Genomic DNA, 27,490 nt, shown 5'->3' with positions numbered 1-27,490 from the left:
AGGTAATATCTTTTATTGGACACAATCTAATCCTCAGTTGCCCATTTCATTTCAAATGACCGCCTACAACATGCATTACCCATTATCCTTAACGATCCGTCCCAACATGTATTTAGCTCAGATACTCTGATTTCTTTCCCCAGACTTGAAGAACTCTGTGAAGCTCAAAATATTATCCCTTCCACAAACAGAAACTGTTTCAATAAAAGGTATTACCCTTACCCATCTTGTCTCTCCCATACAAAAAACAGCATTTATTCCCTAAAATAAAAAAGTCATTGCACTCTATAGCAATTCATTTTTAAAATTTTGATTTTTTGTAAAGAAAAACTTATGTCCACGATTCTATTTAAGTTTCACAGACAAATTAAATGGGTTTTCAGGAAAACTTTCCACACTGTTTAAAAAATAAATGAACAAGAAGTAGTTTGTGAACATTTGTTTTAGACATCATACAAAGAAACAAGTTTACACATGTTAAATCATTTGACAAACTGTAACAAAATATCTATTTGCTCTAGCAACAGCTTACTGTCCTAAAGCATGTATCTTTCACAAAGCCATCAGACACCACTCTTTAAGGCTATGGCAACACTAGAAAGCTTACAGTGGTGCAGCTGCACTGCTGTAAGCCCTGTAGTGCAGCCACTCAAAGCCAACAGGAGAGAGCTCTCCTGTCAACTTAATTAATCCACTCCCAATGAGTGGCAGGGCTCTCCTGCCAACATAGTGCTGTCCACACCAGCGCTTAGTCGATGTAACTTATGTCACTGGGGGGCAGGGCACTATTCACACCCCTGAGCACCGTAAGCTATACCGATATAAGTGGCAGTGTAGACATTGCCGACAGTGGAATGCAGCATCTTAGGCTGTTGGCATTATCTAGAAAATATTATCTTACAAGTATACTGTATAAACTAATTTCTTTAAAAGGCAAAAAAACCCAAAACCTCTCAGTTCATTGTAAACTACAACTTGTGTGTTCTCCAAATAAAAGTTTAACAAAGCTTTCTTTCCCTCCATCAGCTAGAAAGGAGCTGAAGTTGACTACTATTCTTACAATTACTATCCACAAAGAATAATTTTACTTTAAAAGAAGCAGAATTATTATGTGGGGGTAGCGCAATCGTTTTATTTTTGGCAATCAAAGAGTCTAGATAAGTATAACTCATAATACATTTACTGGTTAACACAACACTGAATTTGTAATATGTGTAATGGGTCCCATGTTGGTTCTGTAATACTTACTGTTTAGTTTGTAAATAAGTACTGGTATATTTCCTACTGTAGCATAAAGTTTTTGAGTCTGGGAAATGAAGTTTCGTTCCATTCCCCCTTATCTCCCCCCCCCCCCCCCCGCCTACTCCTCCCCCAATAAACCACCTGTCAAAATTTGCTGCACCTGGCATGTTTAAAACAATGAGCATAATAGCCCAGCTAACCACTGAAAACACATTTTAAACAAAAAAACCACCCCACCACACCCTCTATGAAGACTCTCAAAAACTAATCACTAATGTTTTATTGATATCAAAGAGTGGTTTCAATATAACTGGCTACATATATATTTTTTAAAAATAAACTAAAAAAACTGGTTCACAAATTTTTTAAAGATAGTTTTCTAAGTGTTAAAATAACTGAGTTTAAAAGTCTTTGGAAAAGATACTCCTTAGCTAACATTAAATGATCATAACTATTAAAAGATGATAAAATTTTGTCTTTCAACACTGTATTTTTAACATTTAAAGAAACACTTAACCAAGAAATAACTTTTGAACTTTAAAACCTAGTTTAATCAAGCTAATAAACAAAGTTATTTTGCTTCCTACACTATCTTTGTTTTCTGTGCAATGATCCAATACAAAGATTGTTCTTGGGCTTATGGATTACCATAGATGAGGATCTATATGACTGACTGGATATAGGTCTCTTAGATTTTTTCACTGTAACATTCTTGTCTTCCTTAGGAGGTGGCACATGAATTGGTTTCCAGGGAATAGGGTTACAATAGGCTGGAGCTGGATATGAATTTCCATCAGGGTATCCTAAAATATTTAGAAAACACAAACAATTAGAAAAAGAAGAAATATTTATACTGAAAACACAACAAAAAATTGAAGTGTACTGGATAACTTTTGGATTAACCAGAGGCATTTCCTGACTAGCAATTTTTTCTTGGGCTACATTAAATAACTTGATTATAAACAGTATCATTTAGAATAGCTTTAAGATCTTTAAGGGAACATGGCATGTAACAGTTTAGCACAATTTATCAGTCTCTACTGATGGCTATCAGTCATCCACTCCTGAATTCACGCAGTCAGTACATCCCCCGTTTGTATTTTTAAAGAACAGCAACATATATATGTCAAATACTGTATAACGAGAACAATGCTTGTCAAGGCAAACATTAAAGGAGCATGTACACGGTTAGGAAGTTACCATTTGGTATTATTTTCAAACTTAATTTATAAGTGTTTCCCACAGCCTTGTCTCTGGAATTCACCTTTCTATTTCAATCTTTGCTTAACTGTTACCCTTCTTCAAACAAGTGAAAAAACATTCACTATCTGCAATTAATGATCTATGTGCCAAACCATGAAGCCTGAACCATGACAACAGGAATGTATTACCCTTACAATGGCAAGCCACTTTGTCTGTAATGAAATTTCAACACATACTTCACCAGGGTGGTCAAAACAAAGTCTGGAACATGTTCTATTGTGTGAACTAAACTGGGTATAGAATTATTTTTAATAAATCACTTAGACAAGGGATGGCAGCTGTCAGCAAGTTATGAGGTTCCAACACAAAGCTTGAAAGCAGTATGTATTACCATCTAAAAATCAGACTTAGCCAAAAGAGCAACTGGTTGTGTGTCTGGTGTGTGAGCTGTTTTGTGTTCAGATCTTAGAGACCGGTAGTCTCCCTGTCAAAAAATATTTTAAGTTTTAAAATATATCATCAGTGATTTATAATTTAAGGAAAAATGCACACAATTAAGAAAAAGGAAGTATATATTCAATATCCATTAAGGCCTCACATTTATAATACAACATGCCCATTTGTAACAGTTTTCCATTTTGTCCTTCCTCCTGCCCCCACAACCCCACAGAAACTGAAGACAGAGGCCCAGGAAACTCCATGTTGTGATCATCATGGACATTCCTCTTATACTTCCCTCAGAGCAGGAAGACAATGAAGAATAGGGCTGTGGAGGTGGACAAGAGCATGGGCTCCATGTGGATCTCCGGACTTGGAAAGAAGGGCTGGCTGTGCATGGGGATGACCTGCCAGGTTTCTGCCAGACCTCCTTTAGGAGTTATACTCCCACTGGCTCCACCACCTCCACAAAACACCCTTCTCTGAGAAGACTGCATATGCAGTGAGAACATTAAGCTGCTTTTTGCACCATTAACTTTGGGAGGTTGTCCACATAGGATATCTGCCCAGCAGAGCATGCTGGACTGTGGTGATGCCACTCAATGCCTCACAGTCCATCTAGGAACCATGAAGTGGGCACAAAGGGGTACCATCAGGAAGGTTCTCTCAATAAGAAGCCTCAAACTTTTCCTTTTCTGATTTTCATCCCATTACCCTTAATTGTGTCCCACTCTCTTCTCCTTTCTCCATCTCTCATGACATCACTGAATTCCACTATCCAAAGTGGATGAAAATGCACAGTAAACAAAAACAAAAAACCCCACAAGATCCTTGTTGTCTAATAATTCTGAATGAGTATAAAATGCATATTTCAATACAGCCCTCATAGTGCAAAAACGTATTACATTTGCAATATATCTATCTACTCACTAATGTGACAATATTAGATTCAGGATGAGAATGTCAAATTAAACTTCCATTTAAATAAACTGGAAAAAAGACACTATGAAGCCTGACATTGCCACAATATTTAAATAGACATCATGGTATGTGTCTAGTACAAAGTACAAACCTGAAAGTTTCCCATTGGTATAGCCATAACTGTGTAAAACTGGGCGGGGTTTATTTCTGGCATGCTGTAGCCACTCTCTAAAAATCTTCTCTGATTTCTCTTTTTTCTCCTGTAATTCAGCTACCCTTTTTTGTTCCTTTTCCTAAAAGTGAAGAAAATAAAATGTCCAGAGACAGAATTCTGTAGAAAATATGCAAAAGTTCTTTACTACTACAAGTCATTTCCCTACAACCAAACTTCTATCATAATGTCCAGCAGCTACTCGTAACAGATCACTTCACTTTTAAAAGGTTTCAAGTTTTTTGGCTAATGAAGTTATGTGTATTTTGTCATGATTTGCAACAGCATCAGTGTTTGCTACTTAGTCACATTCAGGATAAAACTGTCGTCGTTGTGTAGAAAGATATCTGTTGTGTATTCATTTGCCGTAGCACAGTCAACAAGCAAATACCCTAAGGTTCAGAGACTGAAAAAATGATAATTTCCCAGATGATATGGTCAATGTTAAGTAGCTTTTGTGCAAGTTAAATACTTGTGCAAGTGAAACCTATAGAACATGTCTGCTTTATGACTGTTGTCCAAAAATAAACTTGATCATTGAATGAATATGCACATACACACAAAAACTACTATTTCTATGCAGCTGCTAATAAATCATTGTCCCATGGATATCATTTGGGGTGGGCAAGTGCAAAGGAGGAAAATATGCCATCCAACAAGGCTCACTGTGGTAGAAAGACTAATTTGCTCCATCATTCAGCTGCATAAAATAATTTAACATGAGACCTAGGCCTTGTACTCCCATCCAATTAGAAGTCTCTAATATTTAAAATGATTTAGTATCAAATTACTATTCAGTCTGGGTTCACCGATGACCAAGATACAACAGTAAACATAGCAGTACTGCAAATGGATTGACTTTATTTGTCCACCCCAAAGACAATGAGCAAGTCTTTACTCTAACATGTTAAAGAATGGAAACATTTACCATCAAGTGAGCCAGGGTGAGATCTTTACCTTCCTTCAACTCCTTTACACTGGGTAAAAGGGTTCAGCACTGTAAAGAGATCTTAAAAGCCCATAAGCAGCTGGGGGAGGATTTCCCCCAACGTAAGTATTGTAGAAGAAAGCCATAAACTACCTTCTCAGGACCTTTTTACAAACCCTAGTGTAGCGCGGCATAACTCACAGCACCACAGATATTCTGGATAGTACTGCAGCCCAGAGAGGCTCCCAAACTTAGATCAGTCCCCAGCAATATTTAAGTTACTCCAAGGTACTCTCTAACACCTGGAGAAGTCCAGGATTAGGACAGTGCAAAGATGGCTTCCTACAAGTTCCTTGCTGTGCCTCTGTGTTAAGCCGCTAAGAATCTCACCCACAGCTGCATAGGTTGCTGCCATAAATAGGTCTAGAAGAAATTACTTGGTAGGCAGAGGGTTTACAAGTTTGTTATAATAAAAAACCCACCGCACTCACTAAGTCAAGTGCCTTTTGTTTAAGTATAAATCAAATTTTTATAAACAAATTATTTTTCTCCTTCTTGCTATGAGCTTTCAGTTTTCTCAAGTATCTCTGACATCAATCCTGCAAATCACTAAAAGATTAACTGGAATATTACAAGTTTGCAAAAGTACTTGGCTCTGAAATGGTTATAAAAATCTCCCCCCAAAATACAAAGCATATCAGTGGATCACACTAGATAGCTATTTGCTGGTATTTGCAGTCTGTAGCTTTGCACCTTATTAAAAATGACAGAACCACAAAGCTCTGCCAGCCTTAAGATGTACTCAAGGAGACGGTTGTCCCTGAAAGTAAGGGTGACACCATCTTCCTGAAGGTAGCTTGACTTCATTCCTGCTGGGAACAACTGGAGATGGTGGCCATTTCAAAGAGGGCCCTTTTTTTGTTTGTTTTTTGTTGTTGCTGTTTTTCTAATAAAGATAGTGACAGCTCAGTTGCATTGTTCCCAGTGAGAATAATAGGAAATTGCTGACATTTTGAAAGAGGGCATTTCTTTGTGGAATTTTCTGTAGAAGAACATTTATCAGGCCCTGCTGAAGGAGAAATTTTCAGTTACAAAGAGTGGCAAGAAAATGACCATTTTTCCTTTAAAAAAAAAAAAAAGTCTTGAAACTTTGCCAATGCACAAGATTTCAATGAGTTTTAATTATGTGGGAAGTTGGATGGGGCTGCATTATTAAGATCATTCAGGTCATAAAAGTGCTCTGACACAGGCTATAAAATTTCTTAAAGAACCAATTTTTTAAATTAAGTCAACTAATTAACAGCTTTATTTATAAATTCTCAGAAAATTCATTCAGTGCCAAAGACTAAGTGTTGTAATTTCAAGAATATGTTGTATTAAAGTAGTTAAATTCCTGCTTTAAACTGAAACTCATCTCAGTCTTAAGTGTGGAACCACAAGAAGGGCTTCCATAGTGTGTGTATGCGCATATATACATATGCGCATAAATTTTTTTTTACTAATGTTAATTTAATCAAAACAAGGCCACTCCATGTGTAACAGGCTTAACAAGCTGGTATCAAAGATGAATGATTTCTACCTCCTCTTTCTTCTTCTTCTCAGACTCTTCAGCTCTTTTCTTCTTTAGCCATTCTTTATACTTTCCTTTAGCTTTTTCCTGCAATTGGATTCTCTCTAGATCTCTCACTGCTTTTTCTGCCATCTTTTTGATGAGCTTTCGTTCCTTTTCCCTTCTTTCCTACATGAAACAGGTCAAAGAAACAGTCTTTTCAGTATTTTCAAAAGGTCATTATTGGCTCCTCATTATAACGAAAAGTGGTTAGATAACTGTATAGGAATTAACTCCAAGGAGAATTGGTACAAGCTGGAGAAATCACTGTTGCAACAGTTTAGAATTTTGGTTTGAGAAAAGCAGCTGGACATCACCTTTTGGAGATAAAATAGTGTTAAAGCATAAGGTTGGCATAAAATATAAGTGAAATCCAACTTCAACACTCACTGTAATATTTTATGTTTACTATAAAAGAAAACTAAACAAATAAGACACACATTCCAAACATAACATTACACTGAATAATAAATAAAGAATAAATGGCACATTTAAAACTGTATAATAGTTATTAATGAAGTAGCAATTTTATAAGTGAATCTCCTAGACCCAAATCTTTACCATTTTGACTTGGAGCCACAGAGATTTGTGGTTTGTTTGAACCCGAAATGCCAGAGTGTGAACTGATGTGGAAATCTAATTTCTTTTTTAAAGAACATGGCTCTAATGAGAACAGACTGATATTTCATGACACTTCATGATTTTTCATATGCAAAATTTACTTGTGAACCAGACTGACAATTGATAAGAAATCTATATTCCTTCTAAGGGATCATGAGTTTAAAGAGAGAGAGGCATTCTTTGGTCTGTAAACTGAAGATCGGATTGATCAATGTTAGAAGTATCCATGTATGAAACAGTGAAGGGAAATTTACTTCCCTTGTAATGCTCCTTCTCTGGAGAGACTTTTACTGGATTCTTACTCCCTTCCCACCTCCCCTTAAAGTTTGCAGATTTGGGAGGTTAACACTGATGGGTGATTGTCAGAAACATAAAGGGAAGGGTAACCACCTTTAAATCCCTCCTGGCCAGAGGAAAAACCCTTTCACCTGTAAAGGGTTAAGAAGCTAAGATAACCTCACTGGCACCTGACCAAAATGACCAATGGGGAGACAAGATACTTTCAAAGCTGGAGGGGGGGGAACAAAGGGTCTGTCTGTCTGTGTGATGCTTTTGCCGGGAACAGAGCAGGAATGCAGGTCAGAACTCCTGTAAAAAGTTAGTAAGTAATCTAGCTAGAAATGCATTAGATTTCCTTTTGTTTAATGGCTGGTAAAATAGGCTGTGCTGAATGGAATGTATATTCCTGTTTTTGTGTCTTTTTGTAACTAAAGGTTTTGCCTAGAGGGATTCTCTGTGTTTTGAATCTGATTACCCTGTAAGCTATTTACCATCCTGATTTTACAGAGGTGATTCTTTTACCTTTTCTTACATTAAAATTCTTCTTTTAAGAACCTGATTGCTTTTTCATTGTTCTTAAGATCCAAGGGTTTGGCTCTGTGTTCACCTGTACCAATTGGTGAGGATTTTTATCAAACCTTCCACAGGAAAGGGGGCGTAGTGCTTGGGGAGGTATATTGGGGGAAGACTTCTCCAAATGGGCTCTTTCCCTGTTCTTTGTTTAACACGCTTGGTGGTGGCAGCATAGGGGTCAAGCATAAGACAAAAAGTTTGTACCTTGGGGAAGTTTTTAACCTAAGCTGGTAAGAATAAGCTTAGGGGTTCTTTCATGCAAGTCCCCACATCTGTACCCTAGAGTTCAGAGTGGGGAAGGAACCTTAACAGTGATAAAGAAATAATTAGGAAACTGCATGCTAAAGAGGTCATGAGCCATTGAACAAGATTTAACAGGTTTCCCCATTGAAAATGAATGCAAAGTGCCACAAAGGCAGTATCAGCCTCCAAACTCTTCAGTGTCTGACTTCATATAATCAGCTTTACACATGAAGCACTAGGCCCAAGGATAAGCCATCTACTTTCCCTATCTTATTGCCATAAACATTGACTCTCACTCATCCGAGAGGAGTATTGCGCAAGATGGCATGAAGTTAACTAATGAAAGCATATCAATTACTGAACACTTTATGTTGCATAAGTATCTGATTAAACATCTGATTAAAAGTGTGCTGCTGTGAGTCAATATTCATCAACAAAGTCTAGGTCCAATGTATTTAAATGTAAATGAAAAGTTTAAGTTAAATACAGAGTATGATGGGAAACAGAGAGAATATATAACTTGTTCATACTTGGTGTTGTCAGATTCCTGTCACAGTTTCCTTGGATTCAGGTTTGTGATCAGAGTGTGTCTGTTCAAACTGCTGGGGGGGGGGGGGGGGGGGGGGAGGAGGGGCATGAAAGGTATTTGGTGTGGGTGTCAGACTCATAAAATCCCAGGGGGGTAGGTGCATTTCTTAAATCCCTTCCTCTGCTCCTCGATGAGAACCATCATAACAGAGTCCCCATAAAACCTAGCATCACACACACACCTTAAGCCCTTCCTCCACCAAAAATGATGAATATCAAAAACTAACTAAAAACTATCCTAACACTAAAAATGAACACCATTAGAAATTAATTAAAATCTATCTAGAGATAAAGTCTGACCAATTCAGACCTGAGTACTGCCTGCAGTTATTACACTGTCTATGGAAGTAAGAAAGGAACTGAAGTGGTTAGGGCTGCACCTCTCTTATGTAACAATAAGGACTGGAAAGTTCAGTGTTACAAAACAATAATGCTGCCCCCGCAAGAGATACTGCTTTGTAAAATGTTCTAGAAACACACCATTGATCCCAGTGGGAATATGCAGAGGCCACCTCAAAGAAGTTAAAAACTATTTAAAATATCACTTCTTATACATAAATCAGAAAGTAAAACAAAGAGGAAAAGTGTGTGTTACACACACAGAGATCATGCTCTCAGGTGCTAATTTATGCTTGGTCATAGCAGAATTGATTTGAGAATCTAATCCTTTTGGACAATTTCTGAACATAGTTTTCTCCTCATATTATAAAAAGATGGTTAGCTATGAATGAGAACTTACTCACTAAGTCTTTGTTGATACACATGAACTCCCCAACACAGGCTGGTACTCTCATCTCTGTTGACACAACAAGATCCCTGGAAGGAACTATCCACCAAAGGAGGTGTTCTTGAACTTCCTGAAGCAGTGCCAACCCTATTTGCAGGATACCCCTCCCATAACTGTTAGTTAATCAAGTCTGCGCCTGGTAAGTCACAAACGCAAAATGCCATCTTCTATGCAAGTCACAAAGAAGAATGGAGTCTCTGCATTTATGGAGTGCTTTTCATCTTCAACACACAAATCACTAAAGTGGGTTCATTAATCCTCCAAATAGTCCTGACAGGTAGAACAACAATGGAAATAAACAGTGTACATAGTTGTTAAATCACTACATGCTATTTAAAGAATCTAAAAGTTGGATGTTGGACAGTGACTTCTTAATACATTATATCGACTGTTACAATTTAAGTGAGGGTTGATTTAAGAACAGCGGCATAAACTTGAATGAAAAAAGCTGACAATTATTATAGCAATTTAGAAGCCAATACAATTTACACACACACACTTTATATAAGTTTACCATATCCTTGCTTGAAACTAAATTGAGTCCCAAATTCACTTCATAAAACATGCCTTACTTCTGCAAGTTTTAATAATTTCCTTATATGGATGGTGCAATACGTTCTGAACAAACAGTGGTCTGAGCTACATTGGTTTCAAGCCAAAATAAATTATTCTCTATGCCAGCAAACTTTACCCTTTTAAAAGTTGTTAGAATTATCAGAAAGAATAAAGTTAATAGATTCATAACCTTTAAGATTAAGGAAAAACTTTTTAATAAAAGGGAATTTAAGACCCATGAAAAGGGCCCAACTCAAGTTCTCTATTTACAAAAACAAATTAGATAAAACACAAATAACTGTACAGCAAGGCAAGTTTCCCCACAAATTAACTCTGACGAGGAGAGATAAGACAGTAGTTTGTTTTCCACACCCTGTCAAGTCTTAGGCCTCTCTAATGAGATGGCAAACAAGAATGTCTTAAAAAATGCACATGTCCACTAAGTACTGCCTTCAGAGAGCTCCATGTGAGACTGGGGGTTATATACAGTACTGGACTTGACAAACGCATACCTAACATAAACCAGAAAGAAACTGTAGCAAAAAGTGCTCTCTAATTACCTGCATCAGATTTTAATGGCTCTGTTAACCTATTTCCAATTCCTGTGCCACTCAGTTCCCCCTAAAGTAAAGGCTATTTTAACACTGAAATGGCTTGTTGAGTGTGTACAATCATAACTAATCTGCTTATACATGGAAATCCACAATACCTTATGGTATTTTTATACATAAATCAGAAAGTAAAACAAGAGGAAAAGTGTGTCTGTTACACACACAGAGATCATGCTATTCTCCATTTCAATCAAATGTTTCCACTGGATTCAAAATAGTATTCTGTTGGTTTTTGAGGCTAGTGTGTTTTGATCTGTGTTCTTTTGACTTTGTAAGCAGCAGAGACATACTACAGCTTAACCAACACAAGTTAAATAGATAATCTGTCTGCCCACAAATGACTCAGTACTAACTTGACAGAAAAACAAGTCTCCATTTTAGCTCGATGGAGAGTTTTAGACCCACCCACTGGCCAAGCCCAGAGGGGATCTCAAAGCCCAGGCTCCAACCCAAGCGTTTATACTGCAATTTTATAGCCCAGAAAGCCCCAGTCACCTGACCAGCACCAGCCATGGCCAAGCCGCAGGTCTTTTATCACAGTATCCTACGAGTACTGTATACTAAGCATTTGTTCCTACTGAAATACAAAATTTCATGTCAATATAAATATCTTTCACAACTGAACACAGTGCTTTTTGACAGCTCAGTGCCATAAAGCGTTATTTTTAAACCCACAAACTACCTCTAAAAATTGCAAATTATGTTTACACAGAAGCATGCCAACTGGTGAAGTTAACTTTATTTATTTTCCTATAGTAATTTAAACAAGATGACTAAGAATGTATAGAAGTCTCCATTGAGTAAGGTATTATATATCATTTTAAAACAGGAAAAAAAAATCCCTCACTGCCAGCTAGCAAAAGTCTCCAAATTTCACCTTCTAGCCATTTCACACCTGGGACATCATAACTGATATTTAATATATATGTATTGTATATTAAAATGCAAGAATAAAAACAAACTGTGGTTCTTCGAGATGTGTTATATACATGTATTCCACTTCTGGAGTGTATGTGCTCCATGTGCCTGAGATCAGAATCTTTTGTCCAGCAGTGTCCATTGGGGCGACGCATATGCCACAAGTCCTTCATGCCCAGTACTGAGGGCACAAAGCGGGAGACCAGGCCCAACTAGTTCCTTCACCAACACAAAATTCAGATGTTCTAGGATTCCGTGGTAGCAGGAAAGGAGGACAGGTATTGCAATGTATGTTGACAACACATATTAGAGAGCCACAGTTACAGTAAGGTAAGTAAGTTTTCTTCTAGTCATTGTCAAAATGTATTCTACTTCTGGTGACTCACAAGCACTAACCGGATGTGAAGTAGGTGGGTGTTTGAAGTCTATTTAAAAGATTTCAGGACAGAGGCATCAGACCTCAGTGCCTCACAAAGATATAGACCAGGGGTAGGCACCGATGGCATGCGTGCCAAAGGCAGCACACGAGCTGATTTTCAGTGGCACTCACACTGCCCGGGTCCTGGCCATTGGTCCCGGGGCTCTGCATTTTAATTTAAATTTTAAATGAAGCTTCTTAAACATTTTAAAAACCTTATTTAATTTACATACAATAGTTTAGTTATATATTATAGACTTATAGAAAGAGACCTTCTAAAAACATTAAAATGTATTAATGGCACACGAAACCTTAAATTAGAGTGAATAAATGAAGACTCGACACACCACTTCTGAAAGGTTGCCGACCCCTCATATAGACCAACCCCCACACAGAGCTTTCTCATGCATGTCACAGAAGCTGCCTGAGCCCTTGTGGAGTAAACCCTAATCTGTGCTGGGGAATCTAAACTGGCCTGCTTATAACAGAACTTGATGCAGTTAGACATCAACTTAGTCTCTGGGTTAAAAAAAAAAAAACAAAAACAAAACAATCTGACACTTTAACCTGTCTGTAAATGCCACAATCTTGAAGAGTCTCTAAGTAGAAAGGACATCTAGAGAATGTAGTCTAGCCTCTCCTTGACTGGAGTGTAATAAAGGAAAAAAGTTTGACAAATGATTCATCTAAATGAAAATCAGACTACTTTTAGTAAAAATCTGGGTGGGGGCTTAAGGGTGACTTTATATCCTTAGGTAATATGGCCACAAGTGCTTATATTTCCCTTCTTCTCCAGGATGATGTGACTGCCACCAAAAAAGCCATTTTCATGGATAAGTGATGAAAGGAGCGAGTTGCCAAGAACTCAAGAGTGTGTCCCTCATTAAAAGCACCAGGACTACATTAAAGGTCCCCATGTAGGAGCAGGCTGGGGGAAGAATGCTTCTGGCAGCCTACCTATTGTTGCTTGGGGAGGTGAAGTTCTGACAGCAATAGAAAAACCCCTCTGTTGCTGTAGTCCGCGTCCATGCTATGCGTGTTAAACGGCTATGCCACTGTAGTAGTGTAGACAAGCCATAAATCCTGGTACTGTGGAAAGTTTACTCCCGGAGTCAGAGAAAAAAAAAAATCACACTTAAAATTGCCAACAGGTACACTATACTACACATTACTAATCCTAACATTATTTACCTAAAAAACGTATACACAAAAGTTTTGGAAACATGTTGAAACATGGACATTGCAGTGGCGCCATCTTGCAGCCATGGGCAGCGAGAAGGGACTGTGGGATGGATGGGCCTGATCTGCCCTTTATACCTTCTGTACGGGGCCTCTGGCCATAAGCACATCCACAATGGATGCTGAAGACAATTTAATGGACAAAGACAAAAATATATTTTTAAACTCAGCACTGGCCATACCTGTGGATACCCAGAAGTCCAGAAAAATAAAGTTTAATTACTGGTCACTGGACAAGCTAATAACTCCATCACAAATGGACTTACTGTTGATTCACTTCAAGATTCAGGTCAGGTATAAGTGGCCTCCTATAAATTCCTATAAATTCCACGAGGCAGAACAAACATATGATTTGCCTGGTTGCCCTGATACTTATCTAAATCTTTCTTGGCTCTGCTCTACTAGCTGCACCATATATTGCATATAATTAACGCATATGCTCTCCCGAAGTTCTTTTGTAATGGGGTCCTAGGCACTCAGCAAGTGAGACACTTCACCAAAAAAACAAAACACAGGGACATAGCAGGGTAATGTGCCAGAACAGTCAGGTTAGCCATTAATCTTCTGAGTTTTCAATTACAAATTTCCCTTATCAATTACAGCAAGAGTGAGCCACAGAACATTTTGGGGTACAGTCTTGAACTTCAGGGGGTGTGGCTTTTTTAAGTTTCCTATTAAAATGTGTGCTCACTTAGAGAAAGAAATATGGATGCTTGAAGAGTCTGAGAAAAAAAAAGGACCAATTTAATTAAATTACTGGATATTGGAGTATTTTGAATTAATGCAGTATTTACCTCTTCATTCTTTTGCTGCACCCATTCCTTGTGTTTCTCTTCAGCAATCTTTTTTTTCCTTTCAAGCTCCTGCTTTTCTTTTCTTTTCTCCAGTTGTAAATTCATTTCCTAATTAAAACAAATTTACATACATAAGTTATTTTCAAATATAAGCCAAAGTCATTTGAAATGTATAAAATTCAGATTTAACGAAATCATTAAGCTCCAGTGATTCCCAGAACTAGCTTATCATAAAGAATCTCAGTTCCTTTTATATAATATATAAATTTAAAGTGACAAGCAATTCTTTAAAAAAAAAAAAAAAAGAATTTTTTTTTTTGTAAGGAGGTGCAGAAAATAGTTTTTCAGATATGCACATTATTGGTTGACCATAAGACACTAGTCACTGCTAAGCACCACTTTCTGAAATCAATTCTTTCATATGTATGCCTTGGCACCATTGAAAGTCACTGGTACCAGTTCAAGAGTTCTAGTGATTTTTTCCCCAGTAGAAACTGCTTCAAATTTCTTGCAGTTACAAAGGCTGTCAAATATATAATTTCTACATGACCAATTCCGTAATGTTTACAGAAGACATAGGGCCAATGTAAATCTGCACAAAAATGCACCAGCAGTGGATGGCCTAACGCAGACAGGGTGCTGGTTGATGCTAACATTTTAAACATCATTTCAGTTACAGCTGTTCTGAGCAGAATTAGGTGGGTTAGAATTTAAAACAGCCGTGACAGCCCATTTACACTAGCACTTTCAAAGCTGCTAATGTTGGTGGTGTTAAATATGGTAGGAAATTCCTGAAAGTTTTCCATAGTTCAGAGAGGGTTAAAAGTCAGGGAGGAGGGAGAGCAACCAAAGAAGGAAAAATCCTTGAGGAATATTTCAGTTTCTATGAGCTGAAAATGTTTCCATTAATTTAGAGTCAAACAGCAAAATGAACTCTGCTATCTCAGCTTATTTAACTGCCTCTTCACCCATCTGCACACATTGTGGCAGGACTTTCCTACATAAAAAGGAACATACATGGTAAACCTAACTGCAAAAACCAAGGCCATTCAGAGGTAGATGGCATGTCGCTCAGCAGTTGTGCGTTTCTATCAGTGATAGCATTACAGGAATGTAAGGGCCTCGTGGAAGCCCAAAGCCCACTGAAGTTACTGGAAGGATTTGTTCATTTCAATAGGCTTTGGATCAAGCCCATACTCATGCGGAAGTAGGTGTTCTGAGTCTCTCTCCTCAGGACACAAGTTGGTGGTAGTTACTCATATCCTGCCAGGAGGGCTGAGTAGGAGTAGTGTGGGGACAGGTTGTGGGTGGAAAAGGAGGTTTATAATCAAGTCCAAAGAGTTTATTCTGCAGTCAGATTGTAACAAGTCAGATCAAGAGGTGTGAACAAGATTTCAGTGTAAATTTGTCAAGTCTATTGTCATCGCCAGAAAGGCTAGAATGAAACTTCATGTTTTTAAATGAATTGTTTATATTATGGAAAATATAACAGAGTCTGTATTATTCTTTCAATATAGTTATTTCCCCAACACAAATTTTTATGGTCCATATATTACAATCAATTTTCAAGTGAGAATTTCAATTTCCAGTGGCAATTCTTGGGTTTGAAGTTAATACAGATAAAAAATAATTTGCCCTTAACTTTTGTAAGAGCCCCAAAGAAAAAACACAATATAGTCATTGTTTAAAAAAATTAATTAGCGATGTATTTTAACAAGAGCCAGGCAATTACCACCTCATTAAGGACCCGAGGAATCTGCGCTGCAGGCATGTTCCTCTGTTAGAGTGATACCCAAAAGAGTCCTAGGACAGCGGTTATCAACCAGGGGTCCACACAGCCCCTGGGGGAGCCATAAGGCCACTCGGCGGAAGCCCAGCTCCCTGCGGGACTAAAGCCCTGGTGCCCCCCCGGGGGTCCTGGAGTTTTTATATCATGCTGGGGGGGGGCCTCAGAAAGAAAAAGGCTGAGAACCTCTGTCCTAGAAGATATATGCTGAAAGAAACATCCATTCCAAATCACTTTCTACATATTCCCTTTGTTTAGGATAGTTTTAATGTAACTCATTCTAGAAAAGAAAAGAAAAAAAAACACGGAAGCTTCTCAGGATCTTAGTCTAACACTATTAAAAAAATCTAATGTGAGATTTTAAAAACAGATGTGCTTTTCTCTTCTTACAAAAGAAGTTTTTATCAGAATCATTGCAAGTGTCAGGAAAGTGAAGATTCCTAATGTCTAATATTTATAGAACTATTTTAAATTAATTAAATTCAGAATTTTGTTTTTTCCCGTGCTATTGTTTTCTTTGTTGCTATGTACTATTTTTACCAGGTCACTAATTTTTAAAATCCATTTAAAACACAGTGAGACATTCCAAGTTGTGTACTATATAAACATTCCATTGTTTCAAGCATATAGAAGTAAACTACTTTGGTTCTGATCCAGTCTTGATGAGTAAAGGTTATATATGAATCACAGTTTTCCCACATACTACCAGAAATTAGCTTGGATCAAAATTTTGGGGGGTGGGGGGGTGGGGGGGGGCGAAATGGAGTGGGGAGAAGAGATGAGTGCCAACTTAAAATCTAAAAGGAAGTCCAAAATATGTGCTGAATGTTAGGGAAGTTAGAACACATTCCTGGAGTTTACCAAGTGATTTTAGGTTTCCATTGACCTTTAACACAACATAAAACATAGAACACTTCTCTAGAGCTTTCCAGCTGAAGACTGCAAGTACTTCACAAACACCAATGAGTTAAGCCTCAAAAAACCATCTGTGGTGAATGTTATACTCATTTTACAAAAAGAAAAAGGAGTACTTGTGGCACCTTCGAGACTAACCAATTTATTTGAGCATAAGCTTTCGTGAGCTACAGCTCACTTCATCGGATGCATACTTTCCACAGTATGCATCCGATGAAGTGAGCTGTAGCTCACGAAAGCTTATGCTCAAATAAATTGGTTAGTCTCGAAGGTGCCACAAGTACTCCTTTTTCTTTTTGCGAATACAGACTAACATGGGTGTTACTCTGAAACCACTCATTTTACAGATGGAGAAAATGTAGCACAGAGAGGTTGACATTTGCTCAAGGTACGTGACTAGCCAGTGGCACAGGTTAGAAATGAACCCAGTGATCCAGCTTTGATTCTATTGCTTTAACCATTATGATATGCTTCCCCAACGTGATTGTAAATGCTAATAAAGCTTAACCAACAGGACTGCACATACACCAATTAGGAAAAGGTGGCTCACTTAATTCTGCCACAGTCCTACTATTCAGGAGTAGGTTATTTATAAGAAAACAACAGATGGATAAAGGAAAAGAAATTCTGGGGTGGGAAGCACTTATTGTGAATATTCTGGGAAGAGGTATCAAACAGTTGTATAACAACATACCTAGGTGGCTGTCAACAACATGCCTCATGTCTAACCATGTACCTTGGCGTTCCTATACACAACACACGCCCTGTCGTGTTTTATTGCTTAAATGCAGGCATATGTAACCATGAGGAAAATCAAGGTACCAATTACACAGATATGTTTTAATCCTTTAAACCTGAACCATTACCAGTTGGATAAGCAAAATATATACACCACATTTCCAATTAAGCATAACATTTAGCAAAAGAGAAATGCATGGGACATGAATCACACTGGTTTACCCAAACACAAAAGCTAAGCATGTCTAAAGACATTAAAGATAAAGAACAAATGTATCTTGTTTTCACAATAAATAGAAAAAAACTCTGCAATTCAGTGTCTGTTAATCTGCTGTCAAATCTAAGGGAAAACAGCCAGAAATATTCACCTCTAAAGCTCTGGCTTGTAAGCGGACACGTAGCTCTTTCTCTTTGCAAATGAACCATTCTTCCCATGGTGAGAGATTATCTGTTGGAGGTGACTGCTTTTTCTTTTCTGTTACATTACAGCTTTCAGCACTGCAGAATTAAAAGTGAGAAATATAAAGGGAAGAATGTTTGGTGGATACTATTTTCAAATCAAATTGATTTCAAAATTAACTAGTGCAACTGACATTAAATAATGACATGTATTTATACCGTGGGTATTCATGACAACCATGAAATAAACTCCTTTACTTCCACAACTCTGTGATAACCTGTAGACCCAAGTGATAAATTGTATTTTTTGGCACTTTTGATTATCTCACTTTACTCTGCCTATTAGCCCATCTTCTTAAGGACTAATTTTAATGTTCCAAACTATGGTGCAGATTCAAACAGCTACCATTTAACAATAAAACAAAAACCTGTTCAAGTGTTTCCTTCCTTCTCCTGAAGTAGGGAAAAGCAGGGAGTTAAAATTACATTTGGTATATTCCATCAGTAACAAGTCCAGTATCTCACATCGCTTCACAGCTAGTAACAGATTTTCATGTCCCTTCAGATCCTGGTTTCATAGTACCAAGGCACCTGAACTTTGAGGAGACACACAAACAGTCCTAATAGAAAGGATTTTTTTTTAAAAAAAATCCTTTCTAAAACCTTTAATAGTTTATTAGAACGTATTTGGGATGCTTCATATAACTCATTCATGTTTACTTCCCCACTCATGAGTAAGGTAGCCATCCCAACCTCATGCCAATAAAACCTTTATGATAATACCATCATATAAACACGCTAGCTCATGTGTGAAAATATATGTATGTTAGGTTCCATTTTGATCAAAACTAACTTATAAAATACCAGTGGGCTCATCTGTGAGTTTTCTACATATTTTTCTAATTAATGTGACTGATCCTCAGCTGGTGTCAATCAGTCTAGCTCTGTTGAAGTCAGTGGAGCATGTTTATTTACAACAGCTGATGATCTAGCCCTCTCTTTGGATTCACATTTACTTTGTTTCTAGCATGAAACATGGGAGAATAAAGGCAGAATTACATAAACTAGGATGCATAAATATTGAATAGTACAAGAATGCAAAAAAGTGATCATATAATCATAGAATGTTAGTTCAATAGTACCGGTGCTTTAAATCAACTGAATACTTCTCAAAAAGTCTCTTCCATTCATACATACAAGTCTCTTCCACACATTTGAAAACTTACAGTAACACTATAAGTTTATAAAGAGCTTTGTGTTTTTTTATAAAATAGAAAATATGTAACTGTCTCCCAATTATACAGAAACTTCTCTTCTTTCAGCCAATAAAAAGGGAAAATACCCCTCCCTCCAGCAATTTATGCCAGATTTCTTCGGTGTCTTGCAGTCACTTACCTATATTCTTAACATTACTACTGTGAGCAGTCCCGCTGATTTATTAGAATGGACATCCAGAAATGCATGCTATAGTAACATTATAAAATAAATTTACTCTATTTAAATAAAGTATAAACATAGCATTCCCCCCCCCCCCCCAATATAAAACGCACTGAAGGTTCAGCTACTTCAGTACTTGTTCTTCATATCTAACAGAATCCTGCCTCATTTATCATCATTAATAATCAAATGGTAAACATAAATATCATTCACAGACAATACTAAACTGAGAATTGTTGTAAACATTAGTGAAAGCAGAGAAATATTATAAAGGGAACAGAGTGATTAAACATACGGGTAGAAAATAATGAGAGATTTAACTTGAAAAATGCACGCTAATACAATTGGAAGAAAATCTAAAATTTAACTATTCAGTTGAGGGGGGCAACCTGAGGAGTCATAGTGAAAGAGACCAGGATAATAGTGGCTGTCATTTGATATAGCAGGAAGAGAGTCCAACAAAATTCTGTGCAGACACATTCTGTGGAAGGTGGCAGGGACAATTCTTCAATATAGGATTCTGGTTAGACTGCACCTGCATTATTGCACTCAATATCAGAAAAAGACTGAAAAATTAGAGGAAGTTTAGAGAGGAGCTACAAAACTGAGGTGTCATTAGAGAAGGTTTTAGAACAAATTAATAAACTAAATAGTAATAATTCACCAAGACCAGATGCTATTCACCCAAGAGTTCTGAATGAACTCAAATGTGAAATTGCAGAACTACTAACTGTAGTTTGTAACCTATCATTTAAATCAGCTTCTGTACCAAATGACTGGAGAATAGCTTATGTAACACCAATTTTTGAAAGGGGCTCCAGTGGTGATCCCAGCAATTACAGGTGGTAAGCCTGACTTCAGTACCAGGCAAACTGGTTGAAACTATAGTAAAGAACAAAATTGTCAGACACATAGATGAACATAAATTGTTGGCGGAAGAGTCAACATGTTTTTTGTAAAAGGGAAATCATGCCTCATCAATCTACTAGAATTCTTTGAGGGGGTCAACAAGCATGTAGACAAGGGGGATCCAGTGGATATAGTGTACTTAGATTTCCAGAAAGCCTTTGACAAGATCCCTCACCAAAGGGTCTTAAGTAAAGTAAGCTGCCATGGGATAAGAGGGAAGGTGCTCTCATGGATTGGTAACTGGTTGAAAGACAGGAAACAAAGGGTAGGAATAAATGGTCAGTTTTCAGAATGGAAAGAGGTAAATAGTGGTGTCCCCAAAGGGTCTGTACCGGGCCCAGTCCTATTCAATATATTCATAAATGATCTGGAAAAAGGAGTAAACAATGAAGTGGCAAAATTTGCAGATGATACAAAACTACTCAAGATAGTTAAGTCCCAAGCAGACTGCGAAGAGCTACAAAGGAATCTCACAAAACTGGGTGACTGGCCAACAAAATAGCAAATGAAATTCAATGTTGATAAACGCAAAGTAATGCATTGGAAAACATAATCCCAACTATACATATAAAATGATGGGGTCTAAATTAGCTGTTACCACTCAAGAAAAATCTTGGAGTCATTGTGGATAGTTCTCTGAAAACATCCACTCAATATGCAACAGCAATCAAAAAAGCGAACAGAATGTTGGGAATCATTAAGAAAGGGATAGATAGATAAAGATAATAAGTCAGAAAATATCATATTGCCTCTATATAAATCCATGGTACACTCACATCTTGAATACTGAGTGCAGATGTGGTCGCCTCATCTCAAAAATGATATATTGAAATTGTAAGAGATTCAGAAAAGGGCAACAAAAATGATTAAGGCTATGGAACAGCTGCCGTAACAGGAGAGATAAATAAGACTGGGACTTTTCAGCTTGGAAAAGAGACGACTAAGTGGTGGATATGATACAGGTCTAGAAAATCATGACTGATGTAGAGAAAGTAAATAAGGAAGTGTTATTTACTCATTCTCATAACACAAAAAACTAGGGGTCACCAAATAAAATTAATAGGCAGCAGGTTTAAAAACCAAACAAAAGGAAGTGTTTTTTCACACAACACAGTGTCAACCTGTGGAACTCCTTGCCAGAGGATGTTGTGAAGGCCAAGACTATAACAGGATTCAAAAAAGAACTAGATAAGTTCATGATCCATCAATGGCTATTAGCCAGGATGGGCAAGGAGAGCATCCCTAGCCTCTGTTTGACAGACGCTGGGATTACCTGTTCTGTTCATTCCCTCTGGGGCACGTGGCATTGGCCACTGTCGGAAGAAAGGATACTGAGCTAGATGGACCTTTGGTCTGACCCAGTATGGCCGTTCTTATGTTACAGGAAAAGTAACATGAAGGAAAGATATAGCTTTTGTGAATTAAGGAAATAGATATAAGTATTTAAAGGGTTTAAAAACCAAAACAAAAATTATTTAGGGTGGTAAAAGGGAGACTAACTATGAGTAAATCAGATCAAGTTAAGCACAGGAAAATATAGGCTGAATATGATCATGAGCCATTATACTGGTAGAATAGGACTTTCAAAAGATCTCAAAGGCATTAGCCTAATTCTACTCCTATTGACTTCAACCCCCCGTAGTCTCCCAGGAGATGGGGTGGAAGCCATATCTGGGATATTAAGACTATTATAGACCGGATAAAACATATTGGCTGAAAGACGGGAAGTTTCTCTATAGCCTAGAAAAATACGTAGAAAACTCACAGATGAACCCACTGGAATTTTATAAGTTAGTTTTGATCATAAGCAAGAATAGTTTGGCAAGCACTTTTGCACTGGCAGGACAGAGTCTTTTCCATCTTTTAGATTCACAAACAAAGAATTCCCAAAACTTCAGCCACTAATGTATCAAATCCAGAGCAATTTTGGGTAGTGTATTTTGTTAAATCACAGAGCTTTTGCCTGAAAACATCAGGCTCATCTTACAAAAACACCCTTTAACAAATTGTTGTAATGGAATCTGAAACAGGGATGCGGTAATCTTAAAATTCAATGATTTTTATTTTATATTGCCACCTAAACATGCTGTACTCTGTACTGTCTACCAGTTGCGATTCATTATCAGCTAATGATTTTGTGATACGGATGAGCTGAATACTGCTTGCCGATGTCTGAATAACGTAAACGTTTGGTAGAAAGTCATAGGCCCACTTTCTGAAGTAACAGAACAGTGGTTTTCAACCTGTGGTCTGCAGGCCTATGGGGGTCGGCAGAATTATGTGAAAGGGGTATGCGAACGGTGATTATGAATAAAGTCTCAGATCCCAGAAAAGGCATTCCATTTTCTCTGATCAAAAGTATGTGAATATCCCCACCTATAGGTCAAAACCTGGAAATGTTGTCGTTACTATAAAAGTCCATAGTTTAGCGCCTTTTCTCACATTGCATCAAATGCCATGCTGAGCATGTGCAACTTTTATAGTTGAATTCTATTCAGCCAGTTTTCAGTGTAAGAGTTCTATGGTTGGGGTCCATGGACCACAGGTTGAATTTCCAAAATTTATATTAGATTAATTCCCTAACTCAAGTTATATGTATTGAGTCAGAAGAACTGAAATTTGATTAAATAAAAGTCACTAAGCTTTCTATAACAGTACATTCACTAAGTCAGTATATCAGAGTAAATCTATCAAGATGCATGCAGAGTGTAAGTGGCCCAGGATCATAGGTGGAGCTAGCAGTAACACCTATAACTAAGGTTGCCTAACATTTTCCATTATAAGACCATTTTCAGTTGTTTATAAAACTTTGCCAAGCTTTAATTGTTTCAGCTGAAATTTCCAATGATGAGTGTCTGCCCCCCTTTTTTTAAAAAAAATTCAAAACAAAGATTCACCTGTTAAAGAAATTGAGATTAGAGAAAAATACATTGTTTTACCAATGTTTAAAGATTCTTAAACGTTTCATTCAGAAGTTCCAGAGCCACCATGCTTTGGAGCAGAGATTTGAAATTTGGCCAAGTTGGCAGGAGGCTAAAGAGGTACCTTTTGCAGTTCCTGTGATAATACACCCAAATTTCGTGGAGTTGTAAGTGTCTGAAAATTGTCATATATACATGCTCAGTAGAGGTATGTTAGAGTTTGGCAGCAAAATTATGCAAAAGTTCTGTCAGTAGCAAGTATACTCTATCCCCAGGGAGCTAACCAAGCATATTCCAGAATGGGACTGAACAGGGACTGTGATGGGATGTCTCTGCCCCACACTAACAAGCAGAAGTTGAGGACACAGACAGACCCTTTATGGCAACAAGAGGGTTAAAGAAGCTTGTGGATCCAGCTGACCCCACCCTGCTATATTTGCAGCTATCAGGCATGGAAAGGGGAACTAAAAGAGGGAGAGCTAGGCCACTCCAGGGCTGACCAGGAAGGAGAGAAGAACTATGCTACTTCTTTGACAAGGGAAGCCTGGGTCCAGCCAAGAGCCTAAGGCAGCTTGCTTCCTGGGTGAACCATTTGGTGGATAGGATGACTAAGATCAGGAAGACCAATCAAAAGGGATTAGATACTGTCATAAACATAAAGGGAAGGGTAAACACCTTTAAATCTCTCCTGGCCAGAGGAAAAACCATTTCACCTGTAAAGGGTTAAGAAGCTAAGATAACCTCACTGGCACCTGACCAAAATGACCAATGAGGAGACAAGATATCTTCAAAGCTGGAGGGGGGGGAAACAAAGAGTTCTCTCTGTCTGTGTGTTGCTTTTGCCGGGAACAGAGCAGGAATGCAGGTCAGAACTCCTGTAAAAAGTTAGTAAGTAATCTAGCTAGAAATGCGTTAGATTTCCTTTTGTTTAATGGCTGTAAAATAGGCTGTGCTGAATGGAATGTATATTCCTGTTTTTGTGTCTTTTTGTAACTAAAGGTTTTGCCTAGAGGGATTCTCTATGTTTTGAATCTGATTACCCTGTAAGCTATTTACCATCCTGATTTTACAGAGGTGATTCTTTTACTTTGATTAAAATTCTTCTTTTAAGAACCTGATTGCTTTTTCATTGTTCTTAAGATCCAAGGGTTTGGGTCTGTGTTCACCTACACAAATTGGTGAGGATTTTTATCAAGCCTTCCCCAGGAAAGGGGGTGTAGGGCTTGGGGGGATTTTGGGGGGAAAGACGTTTCCAAGTGGGCTTTTTCCCCATTATTTTTGTTAGACACTTGGTGGTGGCAGCAATAAGGTCCAGGGACAAAAGGTAAAATAGTTTGTACCTTGGGGAAGTTTTAACCTAAGCTGGTAAAAATAAGCCTAGGGGGTTTTTCATGCAGGTCCCCACATTTGTACCCTAGAGTTCAGAGTGGGGAAGGAACCTTGACAGATGCCCAGAAACAAGGTCTGAAGCAGACAAGCAAGAGTCCTTTCAAAAAACCTACAGATGACACTGATTCTGAAGCTTAGGGGTTCTTAAGTTTTTGGACTCTGACACCCTAGAAGGGGCAAGAGCATGCCACAGCCAGAGAGCTAAGGGGCACCAAGCTCCATAATCTGCAAGGGGTGACACACAGGGACCCACAGTGGGGTGAGTCATGCTCTGACCAGCCACAAAAGGGTGCTGCTCAGACAACGTGGTTACAAGGACTTTTTCTGCATCGGCATTCACAGCTACCAGGGATTGCTGTAGTAATGGAGCATCAGAACTGAGACCTATAAAACGGTTTCTTTTGCGCTCTCAGTATTCCCCCAGCTGGTGTTCAGGCAGCATGGAGGAAGAGACAGTAGCTTGACATGAAGGCTGAGGAACAGAGTCCTTGGACAAGCTGGTGGGTGGGTAGTGAAAAGAGGAACAAGGACAGGAGTAAAGTGAAACAGGGACCTGACAACTTCCCTCAGGGCTCTAAAGATGCCTGGAAGGGGGACTGGGCCAAGCTTTATCAAGTAAAGTGCTATGTTTACCATTCTTTTTGGCTCAGTCCTCTTGAACCTGGAGAAGTTTTCCTGGAGTCATCATCTTATAGATAAAGCAGGATGAAAGTTCTATGCAGAAATTCATAATAATGAGATGTTTAATGCTTCCTTGCCAAGTACTTTATATTTTCATCTCTCAAGTGGAAATGCTTATTGGTATCCAAGCAAGCTTTTGAGACCCATGCATAAGAGCTGAAGAGACTCATTTATTTGAAAGAGAGTCCCAAATTTTACAGAACCATGCTGTCTAGCACACACATTTTGACTAGTGTCTTGCTAACTGTGCCTATTCTTAGCCAAGGTGTAGATATGGTATGCTTTTCATTGGAAAGTGTCCTGGCTGCTAGGTCTTCTCAGCCACCTTTTGAGGAATGCATCAGATTATTCAACACAACCCTGTTCCCAACCATTGGAGTGGGGAGAGGAAAGAAAAACAGATGGGGAGGGAAGAATTATTTGAAGAAAGGGAGCAATTAAAGAACGAGAAATGGGAAGTCCAAAACCCTGGAAGCCAACGCTGGTACAATTAATACACCTCAAATCCCTATGTTGAAGTAATTTTATGTATTTGAGAGAAAATAACTTCTAACCCTCAACGCACATTTGAAAAGTAGGCAAGTATTATCGTTCCCTTTTAACAGAGAAGGAAACTGAGGCACATAGAGATTAACAACATTTTCAAATCTTGGATGTTTACAGTCCCAAATCCATTGTCTAGGCACCTACAGTAGTGATCTGATATTCAGAAATGGAAAAACCGAGGACCCGAGATTCCCACTGACCTGAACAAAATGGAAATTATAACTTCTCACTACCTCAAAGTTAGATTGCCTTCATTAGGTGACCACATAAGTATTTAGCTGTCTAACTACCTACTGGGCCCTTCTATTTTAGCAAAGACAGCCAGGGAATGGGAGTGCATGAAGATTACCTATTGTGTTTATTCCTCTTGAAGGTTCTTTTCCCCCTAGCTGATGGTGCCGCTTCCTCCCTATCCTCCTCCTCCTCCTCATTGCAGCTCTGAAAGCTCTGATGGTAAATGGGGGAGAGCAAGGAATAAGTGGAGGAGCTCAAAGGCTGCTCATCCTCAGAGGTGGTTGGGGACGAAGGGGTGGAGCAGGCCACCCTACTCCTACTCCTGGGCCGAGCACTGAGCATGGAGGCAATAAGTACCTGTCAGGAGAAATTAACAGGATAAGGGCAGTACCCTTTCATAGGTTTCTCACCAATGCATCTTACCCTCAAGCTACGCCCCCACCATTAGCCAAAATCCTCAGCCCTTCCATCCTCATCTCCTACTCTGCCAAGCCACAGGCCCCCACCACCCTCTTCCCCCAGCTTCCAACCCACAGGCCCCCCACAACCCCTTAGCCCCCAGCTTCCAACCCACAGGCCACCCCCCCAGACCCCACCCCCTTTCCCCAGCTTCCGACCCACAGGCCCCCCACAACTCCTTAGCCCCCAGACCCCGCCCCCAGCTTCCAACCCACAGGCCACCACCCCCATACCCAGCCCCCCCCCCTTCTAGGCCCGCCCCCAGCTTCCAACCCCTCTGCCCCGCCTCCAGCTTCCAACCCACAGGCCTTCGCCATCCCCGGCCTCTCAAACCACCCCCCAGCCCATACTCCTGCCTCCAGTCCCATCAGCGCCCTCCCCGAGCCCCGCCATAGTCGCGAGGCGAGGACAGGGCCGCTCTACCTAGTTGCCGCTTTGAAACTCGCAGCGTCGGCTCCGCGCTCCCATGGACCCCCGGGGCACCGCCCGCTCCGCCAATCACCGCCCGCAGCGGGTTCCATGGCAACAGGGACGCTTTGACCCTGCGCGACGTCTCCTGCCGCCCTACTTCCCGCCAGCCAATCCCCTTCTCCCGCAGCTCCCCTCCCCCTCCCCCGCGCTGCCTCCTCCCAGCCGTGGTGCCTCCCGGGTGGGCACTGACCCGTGCCAGCGGCAGCCCCCCCGTCCCCATGCGCGCAGGGGCAGGTCGCTCTGTCACGGCGGGGCTGGGTTAGTGGGGACGGAGGCTGGGGCGTGACTGAGCGAGACCAGACACGAGAAGGGCTCAGCATCGTTGCCAGCCCCGCTGGGCGACGAGGGTGCAGGGGGCTCATAACCCGAGCCCAGACAGAACTAGAACTAGGGGCTGGAACCGGACCGGAAACCCCGTGGAAAGTTT

At 39.3% G+C, this 27,490-nt stretch overlaps 1 protein-coding gene across 3 annotated transcripts; it reads right to left on the bottom strand.

Moving 5' to 3' along the window:
- Positions 1-1,107: 1,107 nt before the first annotated feature.
- On the bottom strand, positions 1,108-27,113 carry CCDC34 (coiled-coil domain containing 34). Of its 3 annotated transcripts, none has more exons than XM_037899931.2 (7): positions 27,016-27,113; positions 26,249-26,490; positions 17,986-18,115; positions 14,179-14,286; positions 6,523-6,681; positions 3,956-4,097; positions 1,108-2,045 (listed from the first exon to the last, which is right to left on the bottom strand). In XM_037899931.2, exons 2-7 carry the CDS (start codon positions 26,473-26,475, stop codon positions 1,831-1,833), a joined length of 981 nt encoding a protein of 326 aa, XP_037755859.1. In that variant the 5' UTR covers positions 26,476-26,490; positions 27,016-27,113; the 3' UTR covers positions 1,108-1,830. The 3 variants fall into 3 exon arrangements, with proteins under 3 accessions (XP_037755859.1, XP_043404100.1, XP_037755858.1); XM_043548165.1 differs by lacking the exon at positions 27,016-27,113 and adding an exon at positions 26,949-27,011; XM_037899930.2 differs by lacking the exon at positions 27,016-27,113 and adding an exon at positions 26,943-26,998.
- Positions 27,114-27,490: the final 377 nt, after the last annotated feature.

This window comes from Chelonia mydas, chromosome 6 (assembly GCF_015237465.2).
Source record: "Chelonia mydas isolate rCheMyd1 chromosome 6, rCheMyd1.pri.v2, whole genome shotgun sequence".
In the NCBI taxonomy this organism is placed as follows: domain Eukaryota; kingdom Metazoa; phylum Chordata; order Testudines; family Cheloniidae; genus Chelonia; species Chelonia mydas.
The sequence above is the reverse complement of the archived record's forward strand: the minus strand, read 5'-3'. Positions and strand labels throughout refer to the sequence as shown.

Excerpts from the sequence above, each read along its gene's own strand:
- CCDC34 (XM_037899930.2), bottom strand. Across the intron at positions 18,116-26,248 it reads AAGAGGAATAAACACAATAG|TGCTGAAAGCTGTAATGTAA; the intron begins GTAATCTTCATG and ends TTAATTCTGCAG. Across the intron at positions 6,682-14,178 it reads TGCAGCAAAAGAATGAAGAG|GAAAGAAGGGAAAAGGAACG; the intron begins GTAAATACTGCA and ends TGTTTCATGTAG.